General features: G+C 43.8%; 1 protein-coding gene across 1 annotated transcript in view; it reads right to left on the reverse strand.

Annotated features, from left to right (window-relative positions):
• GAD1 (glutamate decarboxylase 1) overlaps window positions 1-18824 on the reverse strand; it is a 175718-nt gene that overhangs the window by 83140 nt on the left and 73754 nt on the right. The window contains exon 6 of the mRNA XM_078681587.1: window positions 11462-11552. Coding sequence (XP_078537713.1) covers window positions 11462-11552 — 91 coding nt within the window. The remainder of the gene's footprint in view (window positions 1-11461; window positions 11553-18824) is intronic.

Genomic DNA, 18824 nt, shown 5'->3' on the forward strand with positions numbered 1-18824 from the left:
ATCACAGCCACAGGTCCTCGATTGGGCTAAGGATGATCTCCATCAACTTCCTTTCTCATTTCACTCTCACTTTTTTTCCCACTACTATTTTGTTCCTCACTTTCATTTATATTGCCACACTTTCTTTTTGCTTCATGTTTTCTTCTTGACTCCCTCCCTAAATTTGTTATACCACCTTTACCAACCTTCACTGTATTTTAAATACAACACAATGTTTAGTCAGGAAGGGTTTAAAGGACATTTTACAAATCCCTGATGAATGCAAGTGAGAAGAACCAATCGCCTGGCTTTCAAATTAAACATGATATGGGCCACTATCAACTTCTTTAACTTCCCCAGTTTCTAGGTGCTGTTTGAAATTGTACATGCCTAAAAGCAGAACTCATCTGTTCTCTTTCTTGCAGGGAAAAGTTTAATGCAAAATCCCTGCTTAGGTATGTTTCTGAGACAAGTCTTTCTCAAATGAAAGAGCCACTGTACCTTTAAAAGAAAAAAAGCTCAAAGTGTACCTTTGGAATCTTGCATGTAGGAAACAGCCCAGTAGGAGAGACAAAAAAGATATCCTCATCCATCTATTGACTTTTACAAAGTTCATGTTTTTGCCCATCAAATAGAAAGTAAATTGTTTTGTCCCTCGAATTTCCCGCAGCGAGGAAGTACACAGCCAATGCTAGGGTGTAGGGAAACCAGAGAGGGCTGGTCTCCTTTGAGATATTTAGGTTTGGCAAGCAAGAGTTGTAGTTCTGGATAGATTTGCTCCTGAAGCACTTGTAGATGGAGCTGTGCCTCAGCTTGTACTGTCTAACGTTAATTAGGTTTAACACAGAGATCTCTGAGTTATATGTTTGAGTTTTAGACACCTCGCACGCAAAATTAACTCAGCCCACCATGACATGGCCCAAGGTTCTTTCATTGGCTGCACAGCCCTTTCAGCCACGTTCAGCTCAGTGAATGGCTAGTCTAAATCAATGAGCTATTGTCAATAAATGAAGTAACTGAAAAGATACTTCACGTTCCAGTTTTCAAGTCTGCACTAAACTGCAGAGGTATATTTAAGCTTTCATTTGGCTGTGTGTGTTTTACTAAATCTCATACATTTAAAGTATAGATAGATAGAAATATAGATAGATAGATAGATAGATAGATAGATAGATAGATAGATAGATAGAAAGAAAGATAGATAGATGTATGCTGTTTATGAAGATATTTAACAAATGAAACTATGTCTTTGATTTGATAAATAGTTGACTCCTAGCATATTTTGTTTGTTAGAGCATAGACAAATCAATATACAATTTGAAATAGCCTGGAGGGTTTTTGAAAGACTGTGAGTGCCGAGGAACCATAACAACAAACTACGCTTAATATTGACTTTGATTTAAATTTTTCTGTCAAAAGCAATAATAGAGTTTCATAGATTTTGAAACATGGCCACTTCCAAAAAATAGACGAGCTCTTTGTTTAATATTTTAATATCACTTGCTCTGTGTGAATGGCGTTGTAATGGAAAAAGCTAAATGCTAGAATGTGGTTCAATTTCATTACATCTGCACTCACCCAAACACAACAGAAACAAAAACATGGAATTGCTACATCACGAATTCTGGCAGTTTTTCAAAAGCGATAGTTTCAGGGTACAAATGCAAAAATGCAAAACATCCAATGGAATTTGAAGAATTCCTAACTATCGCCCCTTTATAAATCAGGTGTTTTCCTACCCGTATTCCTTCCCAATGTTCCACAGAGTTAACAATATTTAGAGCATCAGTAACTCCAGATTACGGAATTTTGGGGAATCACATGTAGGAATCGTGTTTCCACATGGATTCCCAGACTTTTTTGCCTGGTATTTTATCCAAAGAGATCATCTGCGAAAGATTCCGGGTAAATTACTTCCTATCTGTGGAACTACCACACATTTTGTATTCCAGATTGGGTCAGTAGCATGTCATCAGCTGGCTCAGAATTACCACGGGTCTGGTAAGGAGATCCTAGTATCCAGTGGTTGAAGAATAAAGACACTTTTCAGTTCAGAAATATACCAGGGTTTTTTGTTTGTCTGCGGGTAAGGAGGTGGGGCTCACACCCACAATTTAGAAGACTTCTTGCCCTCTTTGTGGTAACGGAAAAAGCTTGCTTTGAAAACTTTTCTTTTAGGACAGATCAATTTTTTGAAATTTCTGATTGCCTGTTAAGCATGGAGCACCTTGAATGCTTGGGCTAATTGAAAGCCAAAAGGCAATCGAATCAAAGTGACACTGGTACTGAAACACCTACCAGTGGCCATATCCACTTTGCACTGCTATAAGATATTCTATAGGACAAAAAGGGGGAATGCTAGAGTTTTTTAAAAGAACCCTCACTCGTCAACCTAGTTGGTGATATGCTTCATCATTGGGTTCCCATGTGGTTCGATGGCTGTTTTACAGCAGAGCTGGTTTTGTTGCGGACAAAGTGGAAAAGTGCAAGTGATTTAAAATTGAATTAAGGCCACTATTCAGGTACTTTAATAACGGTGGTCTTGGGCAGGTTTAAAACCAGTGAGGAATTTCTTCAAGACTACAATGATCTCATATATCCCTTTTTCCATATGGTCAACATGCCTCAGACATTTACCACTGAGTTACCTAGAGGATCAATATGGCTTTCATCAGGACCAAAATAAGTGTGCATGCACGCTAAGACTTGCATTGTAAGTTTGTGTTTAAATTCACACACGATGAATCACGTCTTGCAACAGTTTCTGCTGTGCAGTCTTTCTTTACAACATGGTGGCTCAGAGGGGATGTTCCCTATTGTCACACTTTCATCAAGTCAAGTCAAGTCAAGTCAGAGAATTTATATAGCGCACTACATACCCAGAGGGTCTCAAGGCGCTTAGAAAGGGGAGGAGGATTACTTGTCAAATATCCACGTTTTAAGTTGCTTTCTGAATGCTAGGTGGTTCTGGGTAAGGCGGAGGTAAGCGGGGAGTGAGTTCCATGTTTTAGCAGCTAGGTATGAGAAGGATCTGCCTCCCATGGTGGTCTTGTTGATGCGAGGTACAGTGGCGAGGGCTTGGCTGGAAGAACGTAGTTGGCGGGAGGGGGTGTAGAAGGATAGTCGTGAGTTGAGGCATTCTGGTCCGATGTTATAGAGTGATTTGTGTGCGTGGGTTAGCAGTCGGAAAGAGATTCTCTTATTGACGGGTAGCCAGTGGAGGTCTTTAAGGTGACCAGAGATGTGTTCGTTGCGTGGGATGTCTAATATGATCCTGGCTGAGGCGTTTTGGATTCGTTGGAGTTTCTTCTGGAGTTTGGCGGTAGTGCCTGCGTAGAGGGTGTTTCCGTAGTCCAGACGGCTCGTGACCAGAGCATGGGTGACTGTTTTCCTTGTTTCGGTGGGGATCCAGCGAAATGTTTTTCTGAGCATGCGAAGAATGTTGAAGCAGGAAGAGGATACGGCGTTGACTTGTCTGATCATTGAGAGTGAAGAATCAAGGATGACGCCTAGGTTCCGTGCGTGGTCTGTCGGGATGGGTGCTTTTCCGAGGGCTTCCGGCCACCAGGAGTCGTCCCAAGCAGAGGGGGATGTACCTAAGATGAGGACTTCTGTTTTGTCTGAGTTCAGTTTCAGACGGCTTTGTTTCATCCATTCGGCAACTTCTTTCATTCCTTCGTGTAGGTTAGTTTTGGCGGTGCTGGGGTCATTGGTGAGGGAAAGGATTAGTTGAGTGTCATCCGCGTAAGAGATGATGTTGAGGTTGTGTTGGCGGGCGATGGCCGCGAGGGGGCTCATGTATACGTTGAAGAGGGTGGGGCTGAGTGAGGATCCTTGTGGTACGCCACAAATGACTTCAGTGGCCTCGGACTTGAATGGTGGGAGGCGGACTCTCTGGGTTCTTCCGGTGAGGAACGAAGTGATCCAATCAAGTGCTTTTCCTTGGATTCCGATGTTATTGAGGCGTTGTAAAAGGGTGCTGTGGCAGACTGTGTCGAAAGCTGCAGAGAGGTCGAGGAGGATGAGGGCGACTGTGTCTCCATTGTCCAATAGAGTTCGGATGTCGTCTGTTGCTGCGATGAGGGCGGTCTCAGTGCTGTGTTTTGCTCGGAAACCAGATTGTGAGGAATCGAGGGATTTGTTGGCTTCGAGGAAGGCGGCGAGTTGGTTGTTGACAGCTTTTTCGATGACTTTGGCCGGGAATGGAAGGAGCGAGATGGGGCGGTAATTCTTGAGTTCGGTGGGGTCCGCTGTGGGTTTTTTCAGGAGGGCGGTGAGTTCAGCGTGTTTCCAGACTTCCGGGAAGGTGGCGGTGTTGAAGGAGCAGTTGATGACGTCTCGGAGGTGCGGTGCTATGACGGAGTCTGCTTTGTTGAAGATGTGGTGAGGACATGGGTCTGTGGGGGATCCTGAGTGGATGGAATTCATCAGGCGGATTGTGTCCTCAATGGAGATTGGGTTCCAGTCGTTAAGGATGTTCACGGGGGGAGAATGTTCAGCAAATGGTAGGGTGGGTTGGTTTCCGGGTTGGTTGTCGAAGCTGTTGTGGATGTCTGCAATCTTGTTGTGGAAGAATGAGGCTAGGGAGTCGCAGAGGGCTTGAGAGGGGGTGATGTCGTTGGAGTTGGCTGAGGGATTGGAAAATTCCTTGACGATGTTGAAAAGTTCCTTGCTGTTGTGGGCGTTGTTGTCAAGTCGATCCTTGAATGCTGTTTTCTTGGCCTTTCGGATTAGTTGGTGGTGAGTGCGGGTGGCGTTTTTGAAGGCGTCCTTGGTGCTGGTGGTTGGGTCTTTTTTCCAGGCCTTTTCAAGGGAGCGGCAGAGTTTCTTGGACTTCTTAAGATCATCGTTGAACCATGAGGCCTTTTTGCTGCCGGGTTTGCTTTGACGTTTCTTCAGTGGTGCTAAGGTGTCGGCGGTGTTGGATAACCATAGGGTCAGGTTGGTGGCGGCTTCGTTTACGTTAGAAGAGTGGGCTGGGGTGTTAAGAAGGAGCGATGCGGAGATCTGGTCCGTGGTGATTTTGTTCCAGTTTCTTTGCAGAGTTGGTTGGAGGTGGTTGGTGGGTTTTGGCTTGTTGTAGGTGAAGTGAACGCAGCTGTGGTCGGTCCAGAGGAGATCCGTAGTGTGGCTGAAGGAGACATGATTGCTGGAGGTGAAGATGGGGTCGAGTGTGTGACCTGCGATGTGGGTGGGGGAAGTGACCAGTTGTTTAAGTCCGAGGTTGGCGAGGTTGTCCAGGAGGGTGGTGGTGTTGCGGTCGTTGATTTTTTCAAGGTGAAAGTTGAGGTCTCCCAGAAGGATGTAGTCTTTGGAGGGGAGCGCGTGAGGAGTGATGAAGTCCGTGATGTCTTCACTGAATTTTGCGCGGGGTCCTGGTGGTCTGTAGAGGAGGGTGCCTCTGAGTGTGGTCTTGGGGTCAATGTGGATCTGGAAGTGAAGGTGTTCGGAGTTGGCGAGGTTGGCGTCAGAGCTGGTTGAGATGCGGATTGATTTCTTATGGACAATAGCGATTCCTCCTCCTGTGTGGCTGGTACGGTCTTTGCGAGTGATCTTATAGTCTCCAGGGATGGCAATGGTGATGTCCGGTGCGGAGGAAGCATTCATCCAAGTTTCCGTTAGGAAGGCGACGTCTGGAGAGATGGTGTCTAGAAGATTCCATAGGTCAATGGCGTGCCTGTGGACCGATCGGGTGTTGAGAAGGATGCACTGTAGGTGGTTGGGGTCGGGAATCTGTGTTGTGGTCGTAGCGGAGATGTTGTTGGTGCCGATGAATTTGCAGGAGTAGCAAGAGAAAGGTCCATGGGTGTGTCCAGGGGCGGCGTTGACGCAGTTGGGGGCGCGACCGGGGTTAAGGGCTAGGAGGGAGGCGGCATCGTAGGTAATGCGGGAGGGCTGGGAGGGACGGGGACCAGGGGGTATGGCGCTGGGCGCGGTCCAGGCGCGGACGGGCGTAGACGGGCTTACCTTTGGCGCACCTTCGGCGCGGATTGGGCGCGGACGCTGCGCGTGAACGCTGCGCGCGGGAACTACTGTCATATGTGGAGAGTGGAGGGGGAGGGGCGAGGGCGGCTCAGCTGGGAGGCGGGGCGGGCTCCAGGGATCACAACAACAACAAAATGGAGGCGGAGGGGGGAGCACAGCGTCGCGCTAGTCAAAACGCGCACAAACAGTGAAAGCGGCACATATAATTAATTAAATTGCAAAAAGAACAACTCGGCAAGCAAAAAGAACAACTCGGCATCAAGGCGTCTCACCCTCTTGTACACCCTGTATATATGGAGCAAGCCACTTTCATTAATACTGTTGAGTAGGTAGCAAGCTTGTTCCTTGTGTTTGGGTTTATATTAGTTTAGGGAAGACGGTCATGTTCTCTCTTCTCTCTCTACAGCCTGTTTGGTGCTTTGAATATTCCAGACATGACCAAAGGCTGTGTAGCTCCTGATACTGGGATTTACTCCTATGCTTCTGCCAAGTTTTTTCCTATTGATCTGTAAGCAGTTCCTAAAGGCCTCTATGGTTTTCATACAAGATGACTAGGGATTCTGTATGTAAACTGTAGAAAACATGTAACTTAGATAGTATTATGACAGTTTTCTTTCTAGTCTACTGAGCTGTTTCCATTCAATTCCTTCACCTTAGCCCTTGGTCACATTTGGACTTTCTTATGGCTCAAATTCCATTCCATTCTGTGAATAAATGCTAGTTTTATTCTCCCTTATCTTAGGTGCTACTGGCCACAGGGTAAGTATGTGTACGAAGAGTGATGCCTTCTAATATCAAACCTCAGTGACTGTAAGCTTACCAAATATCATAGACAGAGACAGCATCCTGTCGAATTGACAATAGAAGCTCCAGCACATGATGCCAGTTTGAACAACTTACAAATATCGGATATCCAGCTCATGCGTGATTTACATGAACTGCAAAATGAAGGGCTTAACTCTGGCATGTTAACATCAACTCAACAGATTATGCAAGAACAAGACCTTAATGCATTTGGTTCAATTAAAATCCTATTTAAACCTAAATCAATGTTCATGCCAATGATGCCACGAGATCCTGTCGATATATATTTAATGATCGAGTAATGGAGGAAATCAAGAAAATCAATTATAAAACGAAACAATCAGTCAAAAAGTGCAGCAACCATCAACAACCATCACAAAAAATATTACAGTTTAATATGTAAGCTACAAAGCAATAATCAAGTTATAATGAGAAATTCGGACAAAAAAGCAACATAGTGCTTTGGCCAAGAACACAATATCTAATAGAAGCGTGCAATCATCTTGATGTCATGACATGTTATATGAGGATCAATATACAACATGTAAGGAAGACAAAAAAATGAGTTTCATGAAGAATTAACCAGGTGGAAACATGAAGGATTGTTAAATAAGGAAGAGTATTTGTTCCTTCGCTACAACCATCCTGTAATGCCGGCTTTATACTTCAGCCCCAAAGTCCATAAGGCACTATTCCAATACCTGGCAGACCTATCATTTCGGCTAGAAATGGTTTATTTGAGAGAGCATCCCAGTATGTTGATTATTTTTTACAGGATTATGTATCGAGTTTACCATAATTTGTCAAAGATACTGGTGACTTTCTGTGGAGAAAATACGACATACCCTGGTCCAGAGAATACCCATAGATGACATTGGATATTACTTCTTTATACACTAGGATCAGGCATCAAGATGGACTGAGAGCAGTGGAGCATTACCTCAGGAGTAGGCCCTTAAGATTATACAATCACAGTAGGATGATACTGGCCATGATTACCTGGTGTTTAAACAATATTTCTTTCTTTTTGGCAATGAAGTCTTCCAACAACTGAGGGGGGTGGCAATGGGTGCTTGTTTCTCCCCACCTACATGTGTTTACACATGGGCTGTTAGCAGGAGCAGGTACTTATGGTAGAGTATCATACAGATTGGGAGGAACATGTGGTGTGCTGGCTGCGCTATATAGACTATGTGTTTATTATTTGGAAAGGGCCGGTGCTTAGTACTGAAAAATGTGCGGGGGAAAACTCAATGTGAATACAATTATTTTGGAATTCACTGCACATATCAAAGCACAAACAATAGAATGTTTGGATGCCCCGGTCCTTATTAATAACAACAAAATTGAGTCCAAAGTACATCACAAAATTACAGCCGGGAACGCAATACTTTATGCCTCCAGCTTTTACCCCAGACATTAGAAAGATAGTATTCCGTATGGGGAAATGCTAAGATGAATATATGATTATACCACGATTTCAATTACCACGCATGGCTTTACCACGCGAATTTTACATCGCAAGTGGCTTTACCACGCTGGTATTTACAACGTAGGATTTTACTACGCCTAGAAACGTCTTACCTGCACGTCTTTCTCTACGAGCCCTTACTTCCATCCCCCATTGAAACAAGCGTCAAAACACGTATACCAAAATAAAAAAAGGACTGTTTTTTTGACGTACACGGCACGTCTTTGGGGGAGGCTCTTTCCTTTTTCTTTTAAAATTATGTTCGTTTTTTTTTTTTAAATAAACTGCTTGTTATTTTTTGGGGGGGAGACCCCCCCCAGCCCCCCTCTGCCCACCGCTTGTTATTTTTGGGGGGGGAGACCCCCCCCAGCCCCCCTCTGCCCCCCAAGCCCACGCAGAACGACTCGAAGGAATACCACATCTCCCCCCCAGCCCGTGGTAAAGACGTCGTGGAAGGCACTCTGCGTGGAAGGCACCCTGCGTGGTAAGTGTCACGTGGTAAATGTTAGTAGTGGTAATGCCTTCGTGGTAAATGATGTTTCCCTGCTAAGATTACGTATGATCTGTAGTCAGGAAAGTGACTTATTTCAATTCCAGAATAAAGCCAAACAGAGGATTATAGATCAAGGTTTTCCAAATCGGATATGGATATTTGTATATATTATGAGATGAACCGGACATGATAGAGAGAACTATTGTACATAACCTATGCTGCTGCATAATTTCTCGAATTTCTTTATGCACTTTTAGCACATAATACTTTTTTCTTATGGGTATTGATGGTTAAAAACAGAAATTTGTTGTATGTGAATTACAGGTGGTGTTTTACCATGATATCATTATGCTGGGCCACAGTTGCCAACTACAAGAGCTAGATGGTGGGGGAACAAGATGGTGGGGATAGTTTCTTGGAAAATTATTTTTTTACAGACCAATATAGAACTAGGTGTAACATGGTATATTGGATGGATGTTTTAATACTCATGATTTTGTCCAGTGGCAAATGACTAAGCTCACTACGGGCACAATTTTGGGTCTATTGGCAAGATATATACATCTATTTATTGCCCATTTTCTACAACAACTCTGTATAAGTTTTAACAGCAGTGGCTATGATAATATATATTTGCACATATTTATATGAGGTCATTATGGCTTTTACACTTTATAATTATTGAAAATCAATATACATTAGGACATGAATTCAACTATCATGCATGTAGTCTATGCCTTTTAACCGCATGCGTGCGGGCGGAATTCCGCCCGTACGCTGGGTTTTTTAAAATCGCATGTTACGTGACGAGCTGGGCTCGTCATGAGCGTGCGAGGAGGCTACGCCATGACGAGCCCAGCTCGTCATGAGCGTCGAAGGGGTTAAACATATATGTATATCTATGACAGTTTTCACCAGTCTGTCTGTCTTTTTAACTTCTTGATCTTAACCATGAATTAGTCTGTTGTCAGGTACCATCATCTTTACTCAGTCACATGGTGATTATAAAAGGTACATTTTGATTATGCTGCGCATATGTGATCAAGGCCAATGGTTTGGCTGTAACGCAATATGGACATGATTGAGAGAACATAATAAATTGCAGTTCCTAAAATCGGAGTCTGTGCCCGGATTTGCCCACTATCGTTTTACAGGATTTATATATATAAAGTCAATAAAATACAACTCTGAAAATTGAAATCCTGAGTGCGACTCTTCTTGCGTTCAGGCAGTGCGAGATATTCACAAACATATATATATATATATATATATATATATATATATATATATATATATATATTTATATATATATTTATATATATATATATATATATATATATACTTTTTTGCACTGAAAAAACACTTCGAAATTCACTGAAAAAACTAAAGGTAAAAGTATCGTTATAGGTAGGTGAATGTGTTAGTGAAAACATTAACTTTGTATGCAACAGTTGTCAGAAAAGACACTCTTTGCTACAAATAACCAAAGTCTGAAGGTGCTAAAGATCATACTACTCACACCCTTCATACTGTGTGGAACATTTTACAGATAGCCCATCTTCTGAATCAAAACAAGCACACACACATAGGTTAGTACCTGGGGTACACACTCTTCTATGTTAAGTATAAAGTATGATGCTATCAAGATTCGTTCTAATAACTCAAGACTACTTACAAAAGTTAGTATCTACTAGGTAGAATCTTTTTCCTGTAGGAACTTTTTTCTGCAGAATCAAAATGAGGTGTTGAGCATAGTGAATACAAGTCAACTGTCACTTGCACAGAGTTACTCTTGAATGCAAACATTTATACTGTGCTCAATACCTTTATACAGCTATGGTGCATTAGGAGCACTTACACCCATTAGCTAGACACGGGCTGTACATCATTACATATAAAAGTAATATGGTAGTTACCCGCAACTATGTAAACTGTAAAACCAACTACCACACTCATTGGATGGTGTCCCTTGCTTGCTGTGCCACTGGATTCAAGCTAGCCTGGCTAATGAGGGGTAAAACCCCAAAACAAGTCTAGAAATAAATCTTTTCCCGTTCCAGTTAGGACCCGGCTTGGCTGTTTGGGCTGGACTGTTCCCATGAGGAGCAGGGTTAAGACTGATTTGCATATGGCTGGGTCCAAACTGGGGTGGCGTAGTGAGGAAAAGAACAATGGATTTAACCCAGATCTCTTGACTGGGGATGAATGTTTGATTTACTCAGCATTCTGTCCATCACTTGCTGCCATAGCACTCATGCTATTGAGAGCAGCGCCAGGATTGGGTAGGGAGCCTGTGCTGGGACACCATCAGGAGAGAAGAAGAGCACTGAGGTGGCCGGCAGCGTCGTAACAAGTACGTTTTTAAAAAGATATATTTATTTCCCTAATCCCCAGTCCTTCCTCCTCCCCCAATTTGAGTTTTGCAGCGGCCGCTACTGAATGTTTGCCCCCCTAAAAATAATTTCTAAAGATGCCCCCGGATGTGTAATACAACCAAGTTATTCCCCATTCTCACCTGTGGAACACGTAATGGGGAGATAATGATGCACCAGAGGAAAACCTCCACTGCAGTAGACCATCTATTTTGTAGGACAATTGTATTCCCCCATGAAATATTTTCCCCTTTCTCCAGGATCACATGCGTATCAGTTATGCATTTCAGTTTGTTCGAGGATGCAAGGAAAACTTAGCATTAATACTTAGGAAATATACATAGAGGCCCTACTTACATGTTTGTGTTGGCCGTGGAAGTCAACCATTCACCAGCCAGGCCTATAATGTCCAGTCCGCTGGAGAGCTGGTTAAAAAAGCGAGGGTGTCCTGAAAGATGAATGATGGCAATATGAGAAGGCACACGCTTCGCTCTTTTAGTTTCATGTCATTAATCACCCAAATGAATTCCTTTACAGCAGATAAGAACAGGTTTACCATAACATTGTGTTAATAAAACTGTCTAAGGTATATCTTTGCTGCATTGACAGAGCAGCTGAATGAAGACATGAATTCAGCTGGTTTAACCATCTTCTAATTACTGAGCATTCAATAAAGCATCAGTGATGTAATTTGCATGATTAATTTCAAGATCATACTTTTCTTAAATTGCTTTTCTACTGCAGGATGTGCCAACAGATGAATACACATTGTTAAACATTAGTTTTAACTCCAACAGTAACGTGAACAATTACTGTAATGGCTCCATGGCTCGGAGCACGTGCTCGGAAGGGAGACATAATTTTATGAAACGCTATAGAGCCTCTTTTGTGAGATTGTATCGATGGACAGCTAAAGATACAACGGATAAGATTTACTAAAACACAACTCAGCACAGCAACCAAATGTGCTCTGCTGTGTTGAATGGGTGGGTGGGGAGAGCTAGACAGTGCCATGTCTACAGATATATGGCACTGTCCTGCTCTCTCTCTAGCGCTGGCACATGGTGAGACTGCCAAGAGCTACACACACACCTCTGCACCATAGTGCAAATTGTATTTGTGTGATGTCTAGCATTTCGGTTTTGTACAAAATACTATGCTTAGACACATTTAAAAACATTTCCCATTTTCGGTGTGTGCTGTACAGCGCAGCACAATAGGGCTTGGGGGGGGGGGGGGGGGCGACCAGCGGGAGGCCTGCTACCCCCGGGGGTTTTTGGAGCAGGGGGAAGGGGGGAGATTGACCAGCACCGTATGTGGGCTGGTTTTTGGGCTGGTGGAGGTTTTGGGCTGGGTTTGGGCTGTTTTTGGGCTGGTGGTTGGGCTGGCAGAGTTAAAGCCGGTCATTTTATGTCACAAGCCACCATTTCGGTGGCAGTGACACGGCAGCCGGGCGGGGGATTTTCGGGGTGCTACAATTGTATTTCCCCTCCCTCCCTTTGTTGTGGGGTTGTTTGGTAACTTTTTGGGGGGGGTGTTGATAGGTAAGAGGGTTTTTTGGTGTGAGGTGGGGTTTTTTGGAAGGGTTTTCTTGGGAGACGGTGCATCTGGGTGTTTTTTGTATGTGTTTTTTTTTCGTATTGCTGGAACAGGTGCTGGTGTGCTGGTAAGCCGGTTGGGGCAGTTTTTCTAAGTTATGGGGGAATTGCAGGAGATCAGTTTTGATTATCAGGGGGGAGGTTAAGTACAACAAGTTAGGTAGAGAGGCAAGTTGAGGTTTGCAAATTGTTTTCATGTTTGTTATCTGGGGGAACCATTTTAGGGGAGGGGGTGGAGGTTGTTAGGAAAATTATATATTTAGTGAGGTTTCATTTTGTATGGCACAGGCCAAGGGTTTTGTTCATGGAAGGTGCACCTGCTTCCAATAAAGCGGCCTTTGTCACACCTTAATTTGAGTCTCTGGATGGTGCTGTTTCCCCCCTTCCCCCGTTTGGCCCAAATGCAAAGTCAGAAAGGTTTGGAGAAATAAAAACATTTCTCCTTTTTAACACCAGCCTCAACAAGGCACTCTCTTTTGACAAAAAAACCCCGCTACAAATGTCAGTAGATAGGGAATTGCGTTAAAAATCATAGGTGGTTGGATGGAAACGCCCATGTACCGTCCATGAGACACCCCTTTGATACAAAGCAACACAAAGCGTTGGTAGCGCACTTTTCATTACTTTAGAGAAGTGGTCTCTAACCTTCTCAGTAATAAGAGGCACTTATGTTCAATTAAAATCCTCCAGAGCTACTAATATTATCGGTGTTGTACACATTAGACAAGATTGCATTAGAGACCACCCTATGCAAGATTACCTGCTGTGATCATCTCAGTGCAGTTTTGTTCTAGAAAGAAAATCCCAAATAAATATTTTGAAGCAGTCTGGATTCATTTTTGTAATGCAAAATGTTGGTAAATCACACCCAGATCCATAACACCTATCTGTTTCCAGCACTTTCTTTTGCACTCTTTCCTACTTGCAGCTGAAAAGCATCTATTACAGCAAGAATTGTGCTCTGGTGCTAAACAGGTGCATACAATCAGTGTTTAATTTGATCAAAATAAGTGCATGGAGCCCCAAGTTTTCTCCAGGGGTGGTGTCATCGAATACCAGGGCTGCATAGTATTAATTGCCTCTATCTTCCACCGCCTTACACTTCCGTCTCGTTATCTCACTTTTACAGGTTCTTTTTCGTCCTTGTTTTCTCCTTTCGCCATTGTGTTTCTGTCTTTTTCTTCATTCGTTAGGGTGTACAGGCATCCTAACTTGCCAAGACAGTCCCGGTTTTTCACCAGCTGTCCCAGCAGATTTAGTAAATTTGCTTTATATCTGGGTTTTTATAGAATGTAAACTGAAAACTGTCTGAGGCCTTTTTTTATGTGTTCTGGAGCAGAGCTATTTAGTGACTGGCATAAGTAAACAATTTAATTAAAAGGTATGATACTGGGTTTGAAAATTGCATTTTATTTATTTTCTGTAGTGCCTCTTCTGTATTTGTGTTGATGAGCGCTGTCATTCTGTGCCACTCGGTTGATATAAAATTGTAGTCCTTCTATTTTTGCTAAATGTCCCAATTTTTGTTTTTCAAAATCTGGTCACTCTATCCATAATTCTCCCTTTTCTGTCTTACTTGCTCTTGCAGTGGGTCAAATTATGACAATGACAGTTCCGTGTCATAAAAACAGGTCGCGATACCTGCCACCTACAAACACCTGTATAAATTAAGCATGGACAATTGTGAAGAGGCGCATGAAGGGAATAGTGTGGGAAGTTGTGTGCCTATGTAGGGAAAATGGCCAAAAATGTGGGTATCTCATTAGCATCCCCATCAAATCATGAATTGCTGCCTTAAACAACGTGATTCAGTCTATTCAATTACTTGTGGCCCTCGATGTACGCTCAACAAAATGCACATAATTTTTTAACACTTTTAAGGAAGGAATTTCTTTCATTGAATGTCCGTGCTTGATGTAGCGCTGCCTTCAAATAGGCAGTGCTTAATTTGTAAAGTAAAAAAAAAAAAAAAAAACAGTGCCAGGGCCCTGACCAGGAGGCCACGGCAGCTTGCATCCCCCATCACCCCTGTAATCGCTGCCAAAACAACTAACCATCTCTCTCGCCTGCAATTGCGACAGTTTCGATTATTCCAGGTCCCCAAAGCTAAAAAATGACTGAGGAGGCAGGTATTAGTAATGTTGTATGTGTATTGTATTTATAAACAACCGTTGTTCTGCTGATCTCTAAATTAAATGAACTGCACCACCATGTGGCAGGATGTCATAAGTGCGGTGTTGACAATTAAGTGCCGGTGCTGAGCACCGGTAATCAATTAAGTTCCGGGGCCGAACACTGGAAACCACCGGCTCAAATTAAGCACTGCAAATAGGACGCATGCAGTTATGTGCTCTGCTGAGCTGATGCCCTAAAGTACAGCACCCAGGCGCTTAGGATAGAAGTAACACAACATTGAGTCGAGAAGTGCAGTGTTCCAGTAGGACACTGAGCTGCATGGTGCTGTTGAGCAATGCTGCTTTGCAGTAGGACACAGGCTTAGTGCTGCTACCTTACAGTAAGATATAGGCCTGGATGGTGGGGTTGAACAGAGTGGTGCAGTCTTACAATAGGACAATGAGCTGTAAGGTGTTGCTGAGGGCAGTGGTGATGCATTATAGTAACACACTCAGCTGGATGGGGCTTGATAAGGGGAGTGACTCTCCCATACAGTAGGATTCTTAGCTGAAAAGTGCTGCTGGTGGGAATTACTCTGCCCTACATACGGGTAATGAGCTGATTGGTGCTGTTCACTAGAGCGATGCTGCCTTACAATAGTACAATGAGCAGCAGGGTGCTGCTGAGGGGTATAGATTACAGTAGTATACTGAAGTGAAAGAGACTGATGGGTCAAGTGATGCTGGCGTACAGTATCTGAGCTGAATGGTATGGTTTAAAGACGTGCTGCTGCCTTACAATGTTTGGCCTGGGCAAAATTTTTATTACAGCAGTGAAATTTTCGAAATTACCAGAAAATGTACATTGAGCGATTTCCTGGAACTTTTTAAGCGAGCACACGCCTTATGTAAAAAAAGATATATAATAATCTTGTGCAATACGAGCCGAAGACTAGTCAACAGAGAAATGGTCTTGGGAGGATTCTTTCATTTTGGCATTGACCACTGCATGTAATTCGCCTTGCGATTCGGTCTTCTGTGGTCATCCTAATCAAACTGCAAAGGCGCTTTCTAGGTGAAGAGAACTGTATTTGTTATCCATTGTTGCAGAGGGTGCTGGTTGTGCTTTTGTGATGCTTAATTTGTCAAAAGAAAATGAGCTTGGGGGACCACAATTTTATTAAGAACCCAGCAAGGGGGTGACAAATGTTGGGGTTAGGAAATACCAAACTATCGACCCCATGAATATTTCTACCACCACCCCATGCTTCCTTTCTCTTTATTTCACTCTTGCAGATTCCTTTTCATACCTTCGTACTCCCTTTGTCACGGTTTTTCTATGAGGGTTTTCGACCTAAGCAGAAATGGCATCTGGACATTGTTTTTGGAAATGCCCCACTTCATACCACTGGTGTAACGAAAAGTGAGGGGGCCTCCCTGCACGGTACTTAGAGGGGCCCCCTACGGGCTCAATCAGGAGCTCTCCGGCCACAGTGCAGCGCCGAGGGGGCCCCTTGGAGCTAGAGGCCCCCCCCTGCACCGCAGGGGCTGTGTGGGCCTGTGGTACGCCCCTGCTACATACATTTGGATTGTTTTCTGTTTATCCTAAATTTGTTGGTATCTCAATAATCATCTGAAGTACCGAACAGAGCCTAGGGGCAGTGGGAGCCCCTACAGTCAGTGTAAATATTTAATCATAGGCGTGGCATGAGATTGTGATCTTTATAAGGCCAGTTTTTGAAACTTGAGGTAAGTTTTTGTACAAAATGGATGTTGAGAGGGTGAAGGATAGAGTCGCAACTAATCAACATATTTCGCAAACCTGCTTGTACTGATTGAGCCTCTATAATGTTCATGATGGCTTATCTGTGTCTGCATTGTTAATGTATGAATAACATTCTGTGAATATTTTAAAGGCAGTCTATGCATCTCTTGATTGGCTAGCTGAAATATGCATTTGATAGAGCCTTCTAGCCGCAGATTCCTTACCTTAGAATATTCCCCAGGTGTCAGACTGGATCCAGAAACTTTTAGTAAGCAGTAGCCCTGCTCGCCTGTAGGTGGCGTCATCGGGTCTGCATGATGTTAGCGGCATTGCCCGCACCGAAAATGACATGCACTGTGTCTACATAGGCGCCTCCCCAGCGCACTGACGTTAGTTTCTTTTCGCAACTTTCCACACCAGATTTGCAGAGTCACAAGGAACACTGATCACTGGTGTGCTAAGCTAGAGCTCTTAAAAGGGTAATTCCCTTACACTATAATCCGTTTGCAGATCGGGTAAAGGAAGGGTCAGTAAGGAATCTGTGTCTAGATACAGTCTCTACCAGATAAGGCATTACTGAAGGTAAGTAACTTGTTTAGTTGAAAGAGACTTCTAGCCGCAGATTTGTTACCTTGGAATAGATACCTAAGCAATACCTCCCCGGAGATGGGGCAGCGATGTGGATTAGACTAAAAAGTCCTCTAAGACCGGACGGCAAAGTGACCATCACACCAGACCTGACTATCCAGGCAGTAGTGTTTTGTAAACGTGTGCAAGGAAGCCCATGATCCTGCCTGACAGGTCTACAGGACAGGAAGTCTGCAGGCCAATGCAGTGTTTACAGCTTTGGCAGAATGAGCATGCAAACCCTCACCCTCATGGGTTACTTTTTGGCCAATGCATAGCATATTTTGATACAGAGGACTATGCATTGCGAGATGGTCCACTTCTGCACATCCTTCATTTCTTTGTCCCGACATTCTACATGAAGAGTTGATCATCCACCTGGAACTCCCATAGTAGAATGACAATGCTCTTTTTTGGGTTCAATTGGTGGAGTTTCTCCTCTTTAGAGAACTGAGGTAAAGTGTAAAAGGTAGGCAAAGTGATGGACTGGCCTACATAGAAAGGAGTTACTTCCTTGGGTAAGAAGGATATTTGAGTGTGCAGAAGTACTTTGCCTGATTAGAAGGTAAGATATGGAAGATTTGCAGACAGCGCCTATAATTCACTGATCCGTTTTGATGGTTAGAAGCCGGAGTGGACAGTTGAGGTGTGACTCAAAGGGAGCGCTTAACAGAAAAGTGGGAACCAGATTGAGGTTACACTGGGGCATAATAAAAGGCACTGGTGGGAACATATGCTGTTGACCTTACAGGGACCTATATACAATAAGGGATTTGAAAGGGGATGGCTGATCTGGCAGCCACAAAAATGCTGAAATGGCAGAAAGATAACCTTTCAACGTGCCCAAAGCAGATCCCTTCTGGGCTAAAGGAAAACAAAAGGGGATGATGTACAGAGTGTTGAACAATGCAAGCACTCACCCCCAGTCAACTGATCGGGGTTTAATCCATCATCATTCTTTAGCTCACTACGCCACCCCAGTTCAGACATGGCCATATGCAAATCAGTATGACCATGTGCCTCATGGGATCAGTCCAGCCCGAACTGCCAAGCCATGTCTTCCCTGGACCAGAAACAAGCATCCTGGGAGCGGTTTCTGGATAATCAACCGTCATCAGCAGGCTAGCTTGAATCCAGTGGCAAAGTGAGCAAGGGACCCACGTCTGGGCATAGCATGCCAACTTAGGGCAAACAAAGCAAAACCAAAGGCTAAAGTAAGAATGAGCAAAATAACCTGGAAAAGGGGTGCAGATTGAGGGTCAACATGTAAAGCTATACACCATGCCACAAACTTGCTCCAGAGAAAGGCATATACCATTTTGGTGGATGGGCGCCTGGCTGCAAAGATAACATTGCAGACTTTGGGCAGAAGGTTGAAAGCTGTCAACTGTCGCCCCTCAATCTCTACAAATGAAAGCAAAGCATTTACAGGTTTGGGTGCAGAACCCTGCCCTGCTGATGTGACAGAAGATCCTCCTGAAGAGGCAGCCTGATAGAAGGACCAATGCACATGCTCACGAACTCGGGATTCCAGTCTTTCCCGTGCCCAATCCGGAGCCACAAGGACTTGGACCTGGTCATTCCTGATCTTCTTGGGAACTCTTGGCAGGAGTGGT

This window comes from Lissotriton helveticus, chromosome 3_1 (assembly GCF_964261635.1).
Source record: "Lissotriton helveticus chromosome 3_1, aLisHel1.1, whole genome shotgun sequence".
Lineage (NCBI taxonomy): Eukaryota > Metazoa > Chordata > Amphibia > Caudata > Salamandridae > Lissotriton > Lissotriton helveticus.